Source organism: Aspergillus nidulans, chromosome VI, assembly GCF_000011425.1.
Source record: "Aspergillus nidulans FGSC A4 chromosome VI".
NCBI classification, from domain to species: Eukaryota; Fungi; Ascomycota; class Eurotiomycetes; order Eurotiales; family Aspergillaceae; genus Aspergillus; species Aspergillus nidulans.
In genome coordinates this window covers 479,603-496,319 of record NC_066262.1, presented here as the reverse complement: position 1 = coordinate 496,319, position 16,717 = coordinate 479,603, and the positions used below count along the sequence as shown (strand labels likewise).

Below are 16,717 nucleotides of genomic sequence, written 5' to 3'. Positions count from 1 at the left end.
CTATATATGCCCATACTACAGCAGCTTTACGCAAGAGCGATGCACTCAATCTCAACTGGGACGCCCTTGGGCAGCTGCTTGGCAGCAATGCAAGATCGGGCGGGTTTGTGAGTGAAGAACTTCTCATACTGAGCGTTCATCTCCGCAAAGTTGGACATGTCATCGAGGAAGACCTAAAGCCATTACTACCATCAGCCAACCCAATCACACTACATGACAGTTCATACGACACGACTTACATTGACACGGATGATCTTGTCAACAGATGAGCCAGCAGCATCCAGGATAGCCTTGATGTTGTCACAGCAAGCCTGAGTCTTAGTCCTGATGTCACCTTCGACAAGGTTGCCGTTCTTGTCTGCGGGAATCTGGCCTGAGAGAAAGATCTGGCCGTTGGCCTTAACGGCTTGGGACTGTTTATTGTTTAGTGTTTGTTGCACGGGGTAGCTATGGCAGTTGCGTTTATGCGCGTGGTTGTTGCTTTCTGCGTGCGGGGTACGGACTGGAATTGGGAAAGAGGAAGTACTGGGCACGTACATAGGGGCCAACAGCTAGAGAAAGAGGTCAGCTTCTGCTATCGTAGAATGCGGTACTCAGTGCATCGTCTGAGTTCTTGAAAAAGATGAGTCAACTTACGAGGGCAAGCGTTGGGAGTAAAGATGTTAGTGAGGTCAGACATTGCGGCTGTCTGAAAAGGCAATCGAACGCGAGGTGAAATACGAGGACGGATCGAGGGCGATAGAAGAGAATGAGAGACAGTTACCAGACGAAATGAAGCTCTGAGCATGGATATATAGCTTTGAAGGGAAGACGTTGTCCGCGGGAAAGTTGTGGAGGGGGAAAGCCACTGATCCCACCCCACTTTCTTCTTCTACTCCGAGAACGGATCAAAGATTCCTCCAACATATCAAGTGGATCGAGACGGATTGGTTTTCTACAATACATCATATTTACTCTTTCTAACTAAGAACAGACACATTACAACTTGGAACCGCCAGCCTCCTTCTTCACCAGCTCACGAAGTTCGCGGCGCAAGATCTTTCCACTCGGACTCTTTGGGATGGCTGGCAGATATACCACGCCACCGCGGAGCTGCTTGTAATGTGCAAGGTGGCTTTTGACAAAGTCCTTGACCTGGTCTTCGCTGATTTTCGCTTTATCCGCAACGATATATGCGCGTGGAACTTCGTTCCCAGAGCCGTCAGGTGCTGGGACACCAATGACGGCTGCATCGTAGATGAGAGGGTGCGAGATAAGGTGGGCTTCGAGCTCGGCAGGGGCGACTTGGAGACCTTTGTATTTGATGAGTTCCTAATTGGTCAGTATAGTTTCAATGTGCAGACGTAACAAGGAAGCGCAAACGTACCTTCTTTCGATCAACGATATAGAACAGTCCGTCGCGGCGCACACCAATGTCTCCAGACTTGAACCAGCCGTCATCGGTGAAGGCTTCCTTGGTGGCTTGCGGATTCCCATAATAGCCCTTGGTAACCACGGGTCCTTTTACAAGGAATTCGCCCTCTTTACCCTCCTCGACATCCTTGCCGTCCTCGTCGACAATACGCAGACGCATGTTTGGCCATAGACGACTCACACTACCTGTAAGTTCTTCCGTGTCCCAAGGCATACCTGTGGTGCTACCTGTCGTTTCACTCAGGCCCCATGTCTGGTTTATCAGGCATCCAAGTTTCTTTTGCGCCTTGGTCTGCAGATCCGCTCCCATGGGGGCAGCGCCAGAGTACGCGCGACGCAATGACTTGAACTGGTCCGTAACGTCCGGGCTCTGAGCGATCAACAAATAGATTGGAGGCACAGAAAAAAACGATGTGATTTCCAGCTTTTTGTTGTACCCAAGGAACTTCTGAAAATCGAACTTTGGCATCCAGAAAACTGTGCCTCCAGCAACGGCAGGGTTCGCAAAGTACCCCTGGCACCCAGCAACATGGGCAGTCGGAAGGTGCGCCAGTGTGCGGTACGGGTGCTCATAGGTAGGGTCCGTCGCTCGTCTCTTCGCAATATACTCGAGGTCATAGTAGAGGGGGATCAGAGCCTCTGTGACCATGTTTGTATGCGAGATGTTAACACCCTTCGGCACACCAGTCGTGCCGGAACTGTACAGCAAACAAATAAGCGAGTCTTCCAGTTTCTTAGGGTCTGTGATGCGCTCCCAGTCAAGCACCTCGGACGGCTTCAAGCCATCTAAATAGTTTTGTCCCGTGGCAGAGTTTTCAAACACACGCTCATGGCCTGCACTTCGCAAAATAAGAACGCGGCTCTGTGGCACCCCAGCAGCCTTGGCTGCCTTTAACACCACATCCTTGCACCCTGGGCCTGTGATGAGCAAACGGCTGTTTCCCTGACGGATTTGCCTTTCCAACTCAGGAGGAGTAGCGGTTGAGGAAGCGGCACTCCACACACCACCAGCTGCTATAACTCCATAGAAGACGGACGGTAATAACACCTGGCCTTCGGAAACACCCACAATGACATCCTTCCCTGCGCCTTGGCTCCCAACACCGAAGTGGTTGCGCAAGATGTACGCAATCTGGCGGGTGAGAAGACGCGTCTGAGCTTTGGTGGTTGCGTTCGAGGGATCCGCCGCTTCAGCATGAAGTACTGTGCTCTCTGTGCTATGTGGAATGGGCGATTCTGCTGTAACGTCAGTTCAATGCGAGAGGCATGCGAGAAAATGGACCGGGTCATACCAAAAAGAAGAGTTAACAAATCGATATTAGGGAATTCATAGTCCTTCTCAGGGAGATATACCACCATGTTGTCGATGATCTGCAGAAAACTTGGACAGATAAGACTGAGCTAAAGGGCTATATCTTGCAGGTGTAGCTTGTAGAGTTTCAAACTAATGTACGAGGGATGAATGCGCGACACAGGGTTCAGCAGAATAGAGTAACAAGACAAAGCGAACAAGTAGGCAGGAACTGGAGTTATTTAAAATAAGGGACAGTCTTGCTGATTGATCAAATCCACTTTACCTGTCACTTGTTGATGCCCCCTCCTAGGCCACTATAGCGGCACCACGGCTTCCCGTTAGAATCAATCCCGAGGTTTCTCGGTTGCGGAGAACTTATGCGGGGTCATACTCGGTCCTCGACGCAGTACGGAGGCTCCTGATAAGAATCAGAGGCGAGTTAGGGCCAGAGAAGTGCAGATAAGACAGAGTGCACATATAAATGTATTATGGTGTCAACACATGTGAGACCGACTGACCTAGGACTAGTATATTTAGTACACTTGTACAATTACCCAGACTCCGCGCTGCTTTGGTACACAGATTTGGTCCTAGTAACAGCCGCGCAAGTACACAGTACACATCGATAATAACAGAAAAGGATATCAGGATCATGATTTGTTGTGGCCCCAAGTGGCCAGCTCTTGCATGAACTCCGCAGTCTGTTCTGGGGAGAACCCGAAAAATACTGGCCCATTGAACACGATGCTGGCTGTCGAAAGATTTGGAGGATTCTTAACTTCAGTCGCCTTGTCTTCGTTCGTGCTCGTGGCGTCGGGCGTCGTAATAGGCTCTTTAGGAGCCGTATCTGTTTCTATGGCTGGGTGGTTTGGAGGAGGCACGCCTCCGCCGTGACCGAACGGGCAACGACCCTTGGCGGCACTTGTTGCAACATTATCAAGCGGTTTATCCGTCGACCGTTCCATGGTTGCCGGCGCATGCGTAGTAGGTTCCATTGCTGGTGGTGGAATAGGAACGTGAATCCCCCAAGGCCTGCTCGGTGATTCTCCAACGCGGACTTCTCGTAGAGGCCGGTCGAAGTGGCCCTTTCGTTCCTCGTCGTTCTCGATGACTTCATCTCTATCAGCTGGAGGCTGCGGTTTGACCTCCTCCGCCCATTTCTCCACGCGCTCTGCTGAGGAGCTAGCGGTTTGCGAGCTGCGACGGCCAGGGAGGAAGGCTTGATGTTTCTCTGACAAACCTCGGATCATGTTGGTGAGGTCGCCATACTTTGCATCCAGCTGGCGGGAGCTATTGGAATACCGTTTGACGCATATCGCATGACTTCTGGGAATCTCATGCTTGTGCCGTTCAACATAGTCGGCAATTTCTTCCGGACTATGCTGGTCTAGGAACCTAATAGGACAGCGAGAGGCAGGGCAGCGATTCGAAGAGCGCACACTCGCAGAAGGAGCTTGACTCGACTGCCTCTCCATCTGTTCCTCTTTGATGGGATCTAACTGTTGGAAACCGCATGTATCGCCGTTCTGGGATGGCAATGCTGTTTCGATCCCGTTGACCCCATTTTCAGAGGACAAATTATGAGGTTTTGAAAAAGGGCAGCGCAGACTTCCACGCGTGCCCTTGGTGGTAAAGTCTCTTTCTAGCGAGCCAGCTCTTGTTGCAACCACGCCAGTTGATCCATCATTATCAGGGCTGAGGAACGATTTGTATATCCCCACCCCCTCTGTTATGACAGCAAGACTTGAATCTCCTACGTTTCCAGACTTTGAAAGATCTTTTACTACATCCACTGAACTTAGGCTTTGATCTGAAGGATTGTCAAGGTCAATATGGCGAGCCAGGATCTTCTCTGCGACAATCTTCGTGTGCGGATCGATTCCTTGCGGAGTTCGGCCTGCTAGCTTGAGATACTTTCCAAGAGTCAGCAGCGATCAAATAAATGATATGAAACGAAGCAGTTAATAAAGTCTCATCAGATAATACATGTTATGTCCGTCATCGTCACATGGACTCCTGATCTAGAGCTAATCAAGTTCTCTCATCACTTGAGACAGGCTGGTGGTGTGGAGAGGAAGGAAGGGAGAAAATACCTCATCATGGGCATATTCCAGCCTTTGTTGGAAGAGTTTCTGTTTGAAGCTGAGTTGTTGTGTGGTCAGCAGTAGAGCTTCGAAAGCTCGAGCCAGGATTTTCAACTGTCGGTCTGGCTGCGAATCGGCAGCGTGAGGAGCAGGAGACATTATGCAAAAGAGGCAGTAATACTACAAAGGCAGAGACTGATGCATCTGCTGAGAATAAGAGTACTTCTGCAGAAGAGCAGAAGTACAAAGAGACATGAAGCAAGCCGTCGTACGACGGTAATAGTGAGATGCGGGAGAAGCTTCAATCTTTTGGTGCCTTAAATACTCACCTTCTGTAAGCGAGGTGGTCCGTGCATTCACGTGATAGTACTCTACTTATCTCGATAATTTTTGTTTCGTCATTTCGAGAAGCTCGGCTGAACAAAAGACTACAGAATCAGATACAGGAAGTAATAGTACGGTCCTAGCACCCGCCATCTTAACCTTTTTTGGGCTTCTGCAGCAGAGTTTGTCGAACTTGTGTATCTCATGCACATACTAATGTGTACCAGGTAGGAGGTATAGAAAATGAACCTACATTGAAACGATGCGATTGAAATAGGTGGAGACTTACATAAGACATCAGTCGTTCTGTTGACGGAAGGACTAAGTTTAGTGACAGACAGGATCATAACGAAGTGACAATCCTTCAACGGCCAAGGCTCAATTTCCGTAACCTGAAAGCCGAAGTGGCTGTGCAGAGGAAGTTCTAGTTACGAAACCCTTTGGGGAAGCCTGGAAATGTAGTGGATATGCTGTTAATTGTTGTGCCTGGCTCTGTTTTTCTATAAATATTGGGCGGACAGACTCTATATCCAGGCGCCAGTCGCGGCCAACTCAGCACCTATGGCTGTCCTTATCGACGAAGTCGCCTGAGAACTTCGAGCATTTATTCATGGTAACGCATCATCTCTGTAATGGTCTAAACTGAATTTCAACTTGAATATTGAAAATGGTTAGAAAGAAAGCATGCACAAAAGGCGGTGGGCTGTAGCACGATGTGGAACATGGAAATCATGAGCTGAGCATAGGAACAGAATACATTCCATACTCCATCCATAGCAAGTGCACATGCTTGTTGTAGGTCCACGATGGTGTAAGGGAATCTTTGTACTGCAAATCTGTGTAGTAACAGTGTTTAGGTACTTGAGCTGTCTTTGGTTAAGCAAAAGAATGCCATATCATTAAGCTAGCAGATTCGTCTACCAGGTTTGAGCCTGCATACGTCGTGCATGCTTGTAGACAACGGAAGCAATGAGCCTGCATGGCTCCCGCGAGGACCCCGCAGGGCAATCGGTCAAATATTCGTTCGTGTGTCGTAAAACAGTTCCCCGGAACTTCTGTATCACAAGGAGTCAAGTCGGTGCAAACAGCACCGTAGGAACGGTCAATTTAGTGACAACATATGGAAATGCGGCGAGTCAGAATGGCAAAAGACTATCCCCGATGAGCTGGAGGCCTGGAGTGCCCTGGAAATGTTAGACTGTAACGTGACTGGTCAATACAGACGGCACAATATAGCAGCTCCCAATCCGTAGTCTTAGCACGTACTTATGTTAGCTCGGCCCGCGAGTCTCTTTCGCACGGGGAAGCGGGAGACTTTTCTAGACGAGTCGAATGCAGCTCACCGAGTGAGAAAGTGAGATGGCCTGAAACATGGCGCGAGGCTGCAGCAAAGCGTGCCTCTTAGACACTAGAACTCACTTGGACGGCAAACAACTCGAGACAAGTGGCGAGCGGCAAGAGGAGAATTATCCGCTAGTACGCTGTAGGATAAGTGATTTGCACCATTTCACCTTGCATGGACGATCAGTGGTGGTGTTAATGATCCACAGGCAGACGGTGAAGGGAGTCGTATCTGCAATCAATGTGAGCAGCTAAGGAAGTTAAATCCACCGCTACCCCTCGAGGGTTCGGCAAAGAAAGGCCAACCAGGAGGACACGACCGAGGTTGGGTTTGATTGAAATGAAGACCAAGTCTAACTACTATGGCTGGTTACTGACGGAAGCACGAGTCGGAGAGTTGACGAGGGAGAAACAGCGGCGGTGGGCTGATGATAGGATTCTAGACTCGATTGCGAAGTCTGGCGGGGCTGTATACTTCTTACAGGGACTGGTTCGTACTGCGATTCTGAAAGCAGTTGCGAGAATACCCTCATATGATGATACCAGGTTAGGAAGTGCATTCCGGAGTATTATTCTATCAAGTCAATAAGTAGATGAAACGAAGCAGAGGAAAATGAATAGTGACACCAGACGGAGATGTAATCGCGTTGTGTAATAGTCTGTAAGTATCTGTATGTATCTTGGATGCGGAATTATTCAGATCTTCTTTTCTCTTCCCCTCTGCTTATCACAAACTATTTCTACTTTCCCAATCTTCCCGCACCCTCAGCTCTATTTTCTCTCTCCTTTTCTTTTCTTCTTCTTCTTCTTCTCCCCTTCCTTTCACCATGTCCCAACATACCGCTTCCACATCCCCCGATGCCTCCTCCACCACCCAAGTCGCCGGACACCCCTCCTCCGCTACCTCCCGCGCCGCCGAACTCGCCAGTCTTAAGGTAAAGCTGCGCGGTGCGCTGCGCCAGTTTCCTGACTTCCCGTCCCCCGGCATCCTCTTCGAAGATATCCTTCCCATCTTCTCCGATCACTCCACCCACGAAGCCCTCGTTCGCTGCCTTGAGCTCCACATCCTAGAAACTCTTGCGGATGAGAAGCCCGATGTTATCGTCGGCCTAGAGGCCCGAGGATTCCTCATGGGCCCTAGCCTCGCTCTAAAACTCGGCGCCGGTTTTGTCCCTGTTCGCAAGCGGGGCAAGCTTCCGGGTCCATGCGAGACGCAGGGCTACGAGAAGGAATATGGTCAGGACTTCTTCCAGATGCAGTCCGATGCTATCAAGCCTGGCCAGAAGGTGATCGTGATTGACGATATCATCGCAACAGGTATGTCCTCTCTTATCTATCTCATCTCGACATGAACTAACCGTTACCCTCAGGCGGCTCGGCTTACGCAGCGGGAGAGCTCATTAAGAAAATGGGTGGTAATGTGCTGGGATTTGTCTTCTTGCTCGAACTGGAATTCCTTCACGGCCGGGACAAGCTGTCTGCGCCCGTTCACACCCTGCTCACTGGCCAGGAAACGAAAGCGTAAACGGTTTTTTTTTATATGATCTCTTATACGATTTGCACTTTTATATGTTTACGAAGTCCCCAGCTTCCGAAAACAAAAAGCATCGACAACGGCCCGGACTTGCTGGTTTCGCATCGCTCGCAGTTCCTGGTTGCCATACTCTAAAATCAACCGAGCGTCTGACCTGGGCGGCCAACAATTGCGAATTGGGCCGCGTCAACGGATAGACCGCATTATTTAGACAGATCACGACCCGCTGGCGGCCTGGAAGAGGACGTGATTTCAACGCTGGGGATATCAGCTTAGGGCTCCTGTTCTTAATGACGATAGACTCTGAATACCAAACATTTGTATAGCAAGTTAATAGTCTCCTTAATCAGTAATGCAATTAATGACGGCCACTCTATTAGTCTAGAATCTACTCCAACGGAATAGAAGGTCTCATAACCTCCTCCGCCCAATCCCTTGGAAACCCAAGTTGTACAGCCTCTCCAATCGCCCTATTCATTCGGGGGATATACTCCTCTTTCGGCTTTCCGACCTTCACCCGCAACTCATCAACATATACCAACACCCTGACCTTCCCGCCAACTCCCTGCAACCCTTTTCGCTCCCTATACCCCTCATCTAACCACTTCACAACTCTCGCGTCAACATACCACTTATTATAATCCCCAGCCTCCTGCTCTTTCGGCCTAATCTCCAGCGGAACCTTTTGTTCTTCCGTGGATTCCCCCGCTAAACAATGCACCCCTTCATACCTATCCAACACCGTCTCATCCTCTGCACTCATCTCGTACAAAACCCCGTAAACTCCTCCACGGGGTATAGACTTCGAGATCGACTCCGGCACGTTGTCGCCCTCAGTGATTTGTGGTCCCACGCGCAGCCCCGCGGGAGGCACAACATTCGCGTACCCCGGTTGACAAATTAGCCAGCGCCAGGAGTCTAGGGCTGCCAGGGCGACGGGGTGCCCTGAGAGCGTGGGGTTGTGAACACAGCGCATGCGCATCTGCGTGGGAGAGAGATTGGAGCCGTAGGCGAAGTAGAGGTGTTTTGGAGCGTTCTTGGGTGCTGTATCGGGAGGGGTATGCTGTGCGGATGAGGGGTTGATGGCTGTTGTTGCCGTGGTCGGGATAGTTTGGGGAATTAAACCATCCTGCTGGTTTTCTTGTTGAAGATGCATTTTCTACGTTTTTGATGTGCCAGTTGAAGCTGATCCGTGAAGAAGGGTGTGTTCCTGACGATATCGAGAGGGGAACAAATGGTCTAAAGATACTGAGGGTGGAGAACAGAGAGTGGAGTCCGACGATGGCGAACTCAAGAGTGTGATCTTTGGTTCCGATATTAATACTCCTGGGAGATGCGGAACCAGCATGGTTCGGATGAACGCTATATAGAACACATGTACAGACTGAAATTATGTAGTCTAGACGATGAATAAATTAGAAATCGGCACGCCCTGCGACCGCATCGAGTATCTTCGTCGGATGCCTACACCCCGCGCCTGACGCAGAAGCTCGTACGTCTCGTCTCCGCCTCCAACGAGCACCATGCTGAGCAGATGCCGTCGCGGGATTCCACCAGCCGTCACCTGTCTTTCGTCTAGCTGCGGGCGCACAAGGTACGGTTCTGCAAGCCTTGCTGCGTATCCCAGACCCAGGTTCTGGCCGTCAATATGTTCTTCTTCATCGTACGAGACAACGATGACGAGCTTCAGTGCATTTTTTGACGGTGGGTGCGCTGCAATATTTCGGAGTTTCTGTGAGAATGTGCACCCCCTGCGCTTGATCACGAGTACTTGATAAGTCTGCGCGACGCTTCGGAGGATGCGTTGATTGCAGAGGTCGTCGGCCATGTAGATGTCAGACCAGGGAAGTCGGACTTGCGATGTCCCACCGTTAATTGACACGAGTGGTGAGTCGTCCACATCGGGCAGAGGACCCGACCCTAACCCGGTCGACACGGCAGCGGGAATAGGAAGACGGGTCGGGCGAGGCTTTGAAACAGAGGGTGCCGGTGTGTAAATTTGGTTTACCTCATCTTGAAGCATTGACGCGACCGAGTTAACCAGCGATGATAAAACGTTCCTCATGCTCGAGGTAGATGCGTCTACCGGTGCTGCGGCTTTGTCATCGTCTACCGGTGCATTGGCATTGATGATTCGCTGGTGGGCTCCAGTTCCGGATGCAGCAGGCTCTCGACCATCATCAGAATCATTTCGGCGGCCGAGATTTTCTGGGATAATGTCAATGATCAAGTCAATCATCGCGGGATCGCGAACTCGTGTGAAGTTCGGATCCCCAGGGTCCAGGACATCAAATGTGATCTCCCACAAGAGGTATACCTTCTCATCTTTCCCTAGGGGTACGCCGTTGATCATCTGCACTCTGAATTCACTTCCTTCAGCGCTATAAGACAATGCGTCCTTGATCATACTCATCCGCAGACCGCCAATACTTTTGACAAGGATACCGTCCTGAACGCGTTCCAGCGAACCTGGCCCATGAGCCATTCCGGGTACGGCTGGAAACGATATATCTAGAGTTGGACGAATGGCCATGAGCGAGCTCGTCGCGTTGAAAGGTACCAATTCCGGCGGTAAGGTCCAAGGAAAGAACGTATAATTGGTTGGGGAAGTTAGATCTGCAATTGTAACCCCGGGACGATCCTTTGCAGGTTTTTCCAAAGGCCCTTCTGGTGGCCCCCGACTCGGCATCAAGTCGAGACGAGCCAGGTTTGCGGCGTGAAAAACGTCGGGGCGAGCAGCTGTTGACGACAACCCAAAGGCTGGAGGCAAAGGCGCGGCTTGGCAAGTAGGTGCAGCTGAATGCTTCTCTCCATGCTCCTTCTTTTTGCGCCGGCTTGAGCGCTGCGTCGAATATATACTCTTTGGGATAAGTAGTGGATGCGCTTCGGTCGTGAAAACGAACGGCTGATCCAGGTGGTTCAAGGGATGTTCCGGATAATACAGCAAAAACATGTACTTGGCTGTCTCTCCGAGAAAGAAGCTCTCCATGCGGTCACTCAATTCTCCGTTACGGACGTCCTGGAGCCCTGCCCAGCCGCATCTTGTCCAGCAGCGTCTTTTGAGGTCCCGCAACACCATTTCACCAACGTGCAGATACCAAGGGTCTTTTGTGGCTTGATAGAGGTAGTAAGTTGACTCAATGAACTCTGGCCGGCCGCCGTACCATCCAAGATTACCCTCAACGTTTCCTGTGGCCACATTCCATCTTTCAGGAAGTCCAGAGAAACGGTTCCACACAGCTGTCGTAAGCAGATGGATCCCTATAGCCTCATCCAAATCTCCTGCCAATGAAAGGAGTCCTGGGTAGAAGGCGCTCAGGCTATCAATCCAAAAGGCTCGTGTAGCGCCGGTGAAAATGTCGCCTTGAATTAAGTGCGGGTGTTGATACCCCTCCCCTCGGTAAAGATGACGCTTGATCGACGAGTGCGACTCCTCCCAAACTTGCAAAAATGCTTCCGGAGAATGCTCGTACTCGCTAAGTGGGAGGAAGTAGTCGTCCAGAGCGTGCCACGGGCTGCTGCGGTTATGCTCGGGCCGCTCCCCAGATGAAAGCAGAACATACGACTTGAACGCATATTCAAAAAAACTATCAACCCCGGCGCCAATCTGTCAAGTCACCAGTTAGCTACGGTAGCAACATCAATGGCAGGATAATGGCATACACCAGTGAAGGGTGCAACCCATTTGCCAGACTCAGCGTCGATGCCCGCGCCAATTAATCCAATATCGCTCCTCCTATACCACACAGCCCAAAAAGCTCTTTTCGCCAGTTCTTCGTACCGACCATCACCAGTGAGTCTGCTCAAGAGAGTAAATTCCAGGACAAGGCTGCCTGCGCCTGCGCTGCATGTCTCCGTGACCTCCGCTGATGACGCATCACAGACATTACCATTTTTATCATCGCAAACACGTACAGTATCCGCATTCAACGGTGAATTGGCGTAAAAAGGCTGCTGGTGCACTCCGTGACGGAGATTCACCCGCGGATAAGGTAGACCTGTATGGGTATAAAAAGCCGGTAGGATGCGATTCGCTAGGTCAACAGCAAGTCGGAGCAGTTGACCATCGTACACAAACCCATTATCCCAGGCGATTCCCCGACTATCGGCGGCAAAGGACGTCTTATCCCAGGCTTTCGCATACGCCGCCTCCTTCTCCGGGGGACTATAACGAGTAATGGGAAGATCACCGACAGCAAAGAGATGCGAACTTAGCAGCCCACCTAAAGACTAAGGTTAGACACAAGCATGGTCTCGATTCATTGAGCAGGAGGCCCAGTCGCATACCCAGTCCTCGAATGACCGTCTCAAAAACTTGGACCTTACTATCAATGTCGAAACCGCGACTACGCTCGCCTTGGCCTGTGACACTATCCGATCCATCCCCGTAGAGCCTGACAAAATCTTTTATACCGTCCTGGAAGTATTGCCATGCTTTGGGGCCATCATCAGGGCTTGATGCCAAGATTGCCAGAGTTGACAAGCTATCGATTAGGGTCAGGGAGTAATTCCCCAGGACGTCATTAAGTTCGGCGTGTCCAGGGTTCTGTCTGTCACGGACAAGAGGCTCACATGAGAGAGGCCTTAGTTCGTCTTCAGGGAAGGCATGTTCGAGGTAGTTCTCAAACCCGTGGTAAAACATCTGCTCGGTCTCGGTCCTAATTTCCAGTGAAAGGTTACCTCCACGATTCATATAATCTGGTTTAGGCGCATAAGCCTACCTTAGGTGTCTGATCTGGTCAGACCTCATGCCCTGCGCTGTAGACACCCATAGTGACAGAAGCAAGACCAAGCCCGTCATCCCCACCGAACAGACGGACATCTGCAGCCTCCAACATCCTAAGCGCATAACCGCAGAAACGAACCGGCCGCAGACGGCATGGGAGCGTGGCAGGGACTATTTCGGAAGGTAGCCGGTTGCGCCGATGGTCACAGGTGTCCTGCTCAAAAATCCTTAGGTTGCGGCTGACAATGCCAATACAATTGTTGGCTAGAGTCGAGACTGCACGTGAGCTTTCAAGGATCCAGAGACCAGATCTCCGCTCCTATCTTATCGCGACTCTCCACCACCCCAGCTTACATTATTGACATTGGCCCTATTACATCTGATTGTTGGTGCTCTACATTGTCTTGTCGTAGCGGTTTCTCAGTTTTTTAATTATGCTACTAACTGTTTAGGCTTAATAAGTACGGAAGAGCGGATGAGAGGACAGATTTTAAGTGGACGCCCAAACACACTTATTCAGCCAATGTTCTTGACCCATAGCTCCTAAAGAAAAACACCATGTAGAGGACGTGGCGGCTTCTGAATCGGTAGAGGAATTGCACCCAGGTCAGCGACCAGCTAACACCGCCGCAAATGCTCGTTGAACGATGTGGTTGGGCTTCAACCCTCGACGCTGTTGTCGGACATGTAGCTTGGGGGCCGGTGTCCTTGCGGCTCGCGATTTGGATTCTCATTCCTCCTTTCCGTGTGTTGCAGTGCAGCCGGCTGGTTCTCAAGGCACTGCCAGTGAAGTAGGCAAGGATCGAGTCTCTGGATGTAGATCAATAGCTGTGCGGTTTCAAAATACAGAGTGTCGTCACTTACCACACTGTCTCTCCATAGACCGTACGCCGGCGGTGGTGTCGTCACTTTCACAGCATGGCCAGTACTATGACTTCCGGTGGAGCGCTCCTCGTCCCCAGCTAAAGTGACACTAATAGGATGGTTTGGCCGCACATAGCTAGCAGTCTCTGTCATCTCGATAGGAAGTGTGCAATCGGCAGCATAATTCGGAAACTGATAAACTGCGGCAACTAGACGGCACAAAGCGTGACACCATACTACTCCAATCGTCAGAAGTATGAAGGTCAAGATAATGTAAATCCAGGGCCCTTGAATAGCGCGAAGAACGACGAACGTGATAACTAAGGATGTTAGTAGGACCAAAAGAGCAGACATGCAAATCAAGACATACAGATAGCAAGGTTGATAAGGAAAAGGACCGTGGAGAGAACTAAATTAAAAAGTTTCCAATGAATGGTTGGATCTCGGATTATTGAGGTACAAGCCCGCACAGAGGGTTTCCTCCCCGGTATCACACTGCGTCTACCCTCATGATGCGAGCTGCAGGCTCCAGTTGGAGCAAAAGTTTGAGAAGTTGGGAGTGTGAGGGTAGTCTGCAATGGCATCGGTGGTATCGGAATAAAGGGAAGAGACCGGATAGCCATGGATGCGTGTGGAGTCACCTCGCACACGACCCTGGTCGCATTGATCTCGGAAGACTGACATGCTGATAGAAATGAAATGGAAACTGTAATGCCAGGTGGTCGATAGTGCTCTTAGAGAAGGTGCGTCCGACTGTACGTATTAGACGCATTTCTTGCTAATCCATGGCCGGTTTATGATGTTCGGACGTTCCTCGTTCATTGAATACACAAAATGTTAAAGTAGGCACTCAAAACGCCAGTTGAAATAGCTAATTTTGCCTCAAAGCCGACCAGAATTCAAAGCCGGCCCAGGGGCTAGGTGACTTCAAGGTGCCTCTACTACCAAGTCCTTTCCATCTCCCATGTCCGAAAGTAGAGCAAATTGTAGCATAAATTCTTGAACGGGTGACATTTCCTATGAACAAACCTTCTCCCCTATACCGAATTCGAAGCTAGAAAACAGGGTACTCATTTGGGCTTTGGTCTGAGGTGATATGTTAGCCCAACTCCTCCATCATAGATGATTATGGTTAAAGTCCAGCATATGGAATATGTATGTCGAGGAATATCTGGATGCTTCATCCATGGGAAAGTACTATCAAAATCAAAGTTGCTCATGTGATGCAGTGTACATGAGGATATCCCTAGTCCAAAGCTCTGATAATAAGACATCTTCAGATGAGCGGATCCTTACCCGCTATCAAATCAATGCCCAGCTCGTGGAATAGGCCAGTTTTTAATTTCGCGATAGGATAGTCTCCCGGAAGACGTCCAGTGTAAGGCCCACCCCTTTGATTTGAAGAGGTGCGTCCAACTGTTCGTATTCCCTCTGGTAAATCCTGTGCCACAACATTGGACGACTTGATTGGCTCACAGCGCATTTATCCCACGGTAGCGGTCAGTCCGCTCAGAGTCGTGAATATCCATAGATCAATCGTCTTTTGAGAAATGGGCTTCTAGAGGCAAACCAAGGCCAAGTTGCTCTCCTTAAAATGCTCCAATTTCATTTGCCCAATTCGCCCAACATCAAATTCCGGTCAGACGATGCAGAGACAACTGGAGGTTAGAGTTAGCATAAGAAACTCGGAATTTCAGAACAGCTGGGCTTACTAATAGGCTCATTATTTGGCGTGAATCGCACATCATTGACAGTGCCCTTGTGCCCGGGAAGCTTGTACAGGATTTTCCCGGTCTTGAAGTCCCAAACAACAACACTTCTATCACCGCTTCCAGCTGCAATTTTATCGCCAGCAGGATTCCAACTGGCTCGAATGAGATTCTTTTCTAGACCGACCGGTGCACCATCATATGTCCTGATGTGACGATTCGTTGGCGCGAAAGGTCGAATATCCCATGTGCGTACTGTGGAATCAAAAGAGTTGGACAGAAGAGTTTGCGAATCTGGCGAAACCTCAAGAGATGTGATAGTATCCATGTGTCCAGCCATGGAGTAAACTATAGCCTTCTTTCGAATGTCCCATACGTGAATTGCGTTATCAATGCCTCCACTGAATACCTCATTTCCAGCTTCAGATTGTGCCACCGCGGTAATAGGAAGCTCCGTTTCCAGGTAATCGATTGCCTCTTTCTGTCGAGGGTCCCATATCCCCATCGTACCATCGTCACTAGCGCTGACCAGCATTTCTTGGCCTCTTTTGCTAATTTCGACACTGTTTATGACCTCTTCATGACCAATGTAGCGCCGGATCCTCTGGCCAGACTCTATATCCCAGCTTGCAAGAGTCATGTCAGCCGATGCGGAGAATATGGTTTTGGAGTCTCGTGACCATTGCAGGTCAAGAATAGCGCCTTTGTGACCAGATAGAATGCCGTAATTTTCGCATTGCCCATAGGTGTTCCAGAGTACTTTGTAAATGCAAGTTAGTCATTATTCGAGTTCATGTCCTAGTCTTGACTTACATATAGATCGATCCATGGAACCGGATGCGATGTGCTGAGCCGTTGGGTCAAATCGTACGGCGAAAACCTCACCAGAATGACCTGAAGTCTTGTATTAGCATAGTTATTCCAGGTAGATCGCATTCAGCCTCACCTGTGAGCTCCATGATCGGCGCGTTGAGACCACTGGTACGGGGGACCTGCAATTACCGTCAATGACGATATTTCATCGGTATTTGTGCGTCGATAGAGCTCTCCATACCGCTTGTACGAGGGTTCCATCTTGTCCTGAGCTCTTGACAACAGCTGCACTATTATCGAGTCCACCATCAGATTTCTTTCGTTTCACAACCAATTGACTTGACGAGCCAAAGGCCGCTTGAGCCGGTCGTTTCTCGCCGGACATTCTGCAAGAAAATTCGCAATTTCCAAAGACTGAAATGGGAGAGAATGTGATATGAGAAGTCTGGGGGCGGTAAACAGCCAGCCGTAGTAACTAAGCAGGTATCGCAATCAAGAAAAACGCGGCCGGTAGACCTCGGGCGGTGACCAAATCAGCGAGACGCTAGCCGCGGCAGGCGCTGGCCACGTATCTAAGCGCGTAAAGCTCCGCACTCCCCAGCCTAAGCGGGGTCT

At 50.1% G+C, this 16,717-nt stretch overlaps 7 protein-coding genes across 7 annotated transcripts, besides 1 other annotated feature; 1 reads left to right on the top strand and 6 right to left on the bottom strand.

The window, feature by feature from the left end:
* Nucleotides 1–16,717: part of a sequence feature (contig 1.169 1..351151(-1)) that runs on past both edges of the window.
* On the bottom strand, nucleotides 15–938 carry ANIA_09080 (uncharacterized protein). The gene is made up of 4 exons (XM_677257.2): nucleotides 637–938; nucleotides 538–551; nucleotides 240–413; nucleotides 15–173 (listed from the first exon to the last, which is right to left on the bottom strand). Exons 1-4 carry the CDS (start codon nucleotides 785–787, stop codon nucleotides 27–29), a joined length of 486 nt encoding a protein of 161 aa, XP_682349.2. The 5' UTR covers nucleotides 788–938; the 3' UTR covers nucleotides 15–26.
* Nucleotides 979–2,772, bottom strand: ANIA_09081 (uncharacterized protein; the record flags this gene model as incomplete). The annotated part of the gene is made up of 4 exons (XM_677258.1): nucleotides 979–1,311; nucleotides 1,367–1,599; nucleotides 1,630–2,649; nucleotides 2,706–2,772. 4 exons carry the CDS (start codon nucleotides 2,770–2,772, stop codon nucleotides 979–981), a joined length of 1,653 nt encoding a protein of 550 aa, XP_682350.1.
* On the bottom strand, nucleotides 3,170–4,950 carry ANIA_09082 (uncharacterized protein; the record flags this gene model as incomplete). The annotated part of the gene is made up of 2 exons (XM_677259.2): nucleotides 3,170–4,620; nucleotides 4,801–4,950. The coding sequence occupies 2 exons, from the start codon at nucleotides 4,948–4,950 to the stop codon at nucleotides 3,358–3,360; spliced, it is 1,413 nt and encodes a 470-aa protein (XP_682351.1). The 3' UTR covers nucleotides 3,170–3,357.
* Nucleotides 7,284–7,981, top strand: ANIA_09083 (adenine phosphoribosyltransferase APT1; the record flags this gene model as incomplete). Its single annotated transcript, XM_677260.1, has 2 exons — nucleotides 7,284–7,773; nucleotides 7,827–7,981. 2 exons carry the CDS (start codon nucleotides 7,284–7,286, stop codon nucleotides 7,979–7,981), a joined length of 645 nt encoding a protein of 214 aa, XP_682352.1.
* ANIA_11163 (uncharacterized protein) lies at nucleotides 8,379–12,683 on the bottom strand (the record flags this gene model as incomplete). The annotated part of the gene is made up of 5 exons (XM_050612430.1): nucleotides 8,379–9,122; nucleotides 9,154–9,352; nucleotides 9,487–11,597; nucleotides 11,654–12,213; nucleotides 12,278–12,683. 5 exons carry the CDS (start codon nucleotides 12,681–12,683, stop codon nucleotides 8,379–8,381), a joined length of 4,020 nt encoding a protein of 1,339 aa, XP_050468354.1.
* On the bottom strand, nucleotides 13,041–14,203 carry ANIA_11182 (uncharacterized protein; the record flags this gene model as incomplete). Its single annotated transcript, XM_050612429.1, has 5 exons — nucleotides 13,041–13,110; nucleotides 13,229–13,259; nucleotides 13,382–13,544; nucleotides 13,581–13,900; nucleotides 13,951–14,203. The coding sequence occupies 5 exons, from the start codon at nucleotides 14,201–14,203 to the stop codon at nucleotides 13,041–13,043; spliced, it is 837 nt and encodes a 278-aa protein (XP_050468353.1).
* On the bottom strand, nucleotides 15,186–16,559 carry ANIA_09085 (WD40 repeat domain-containing protein; the record flags this gene model as incomplete). Its single annotated transcript, XM_050612428.1, has 5 exons — nucleotides 16,344–16,559; nucleotides 16,236–16,281; nucleotides 16,103–16,183; nucleotides 15,293–16,048; nucleotides 15,186–15,238 (listed from the first exon to the last, which is right to left on the bottom strand). The coding sequence occupies exons 1-5, from the start codon at nucleotides 16,485–16,487 to the stop codon at nucleotides 15,186–15,188; spliced, it is 1,080 nt and encodes a 359-aa protein (XP_050468352.1). The 5' UTR covers nucleotides 16,488–16,559.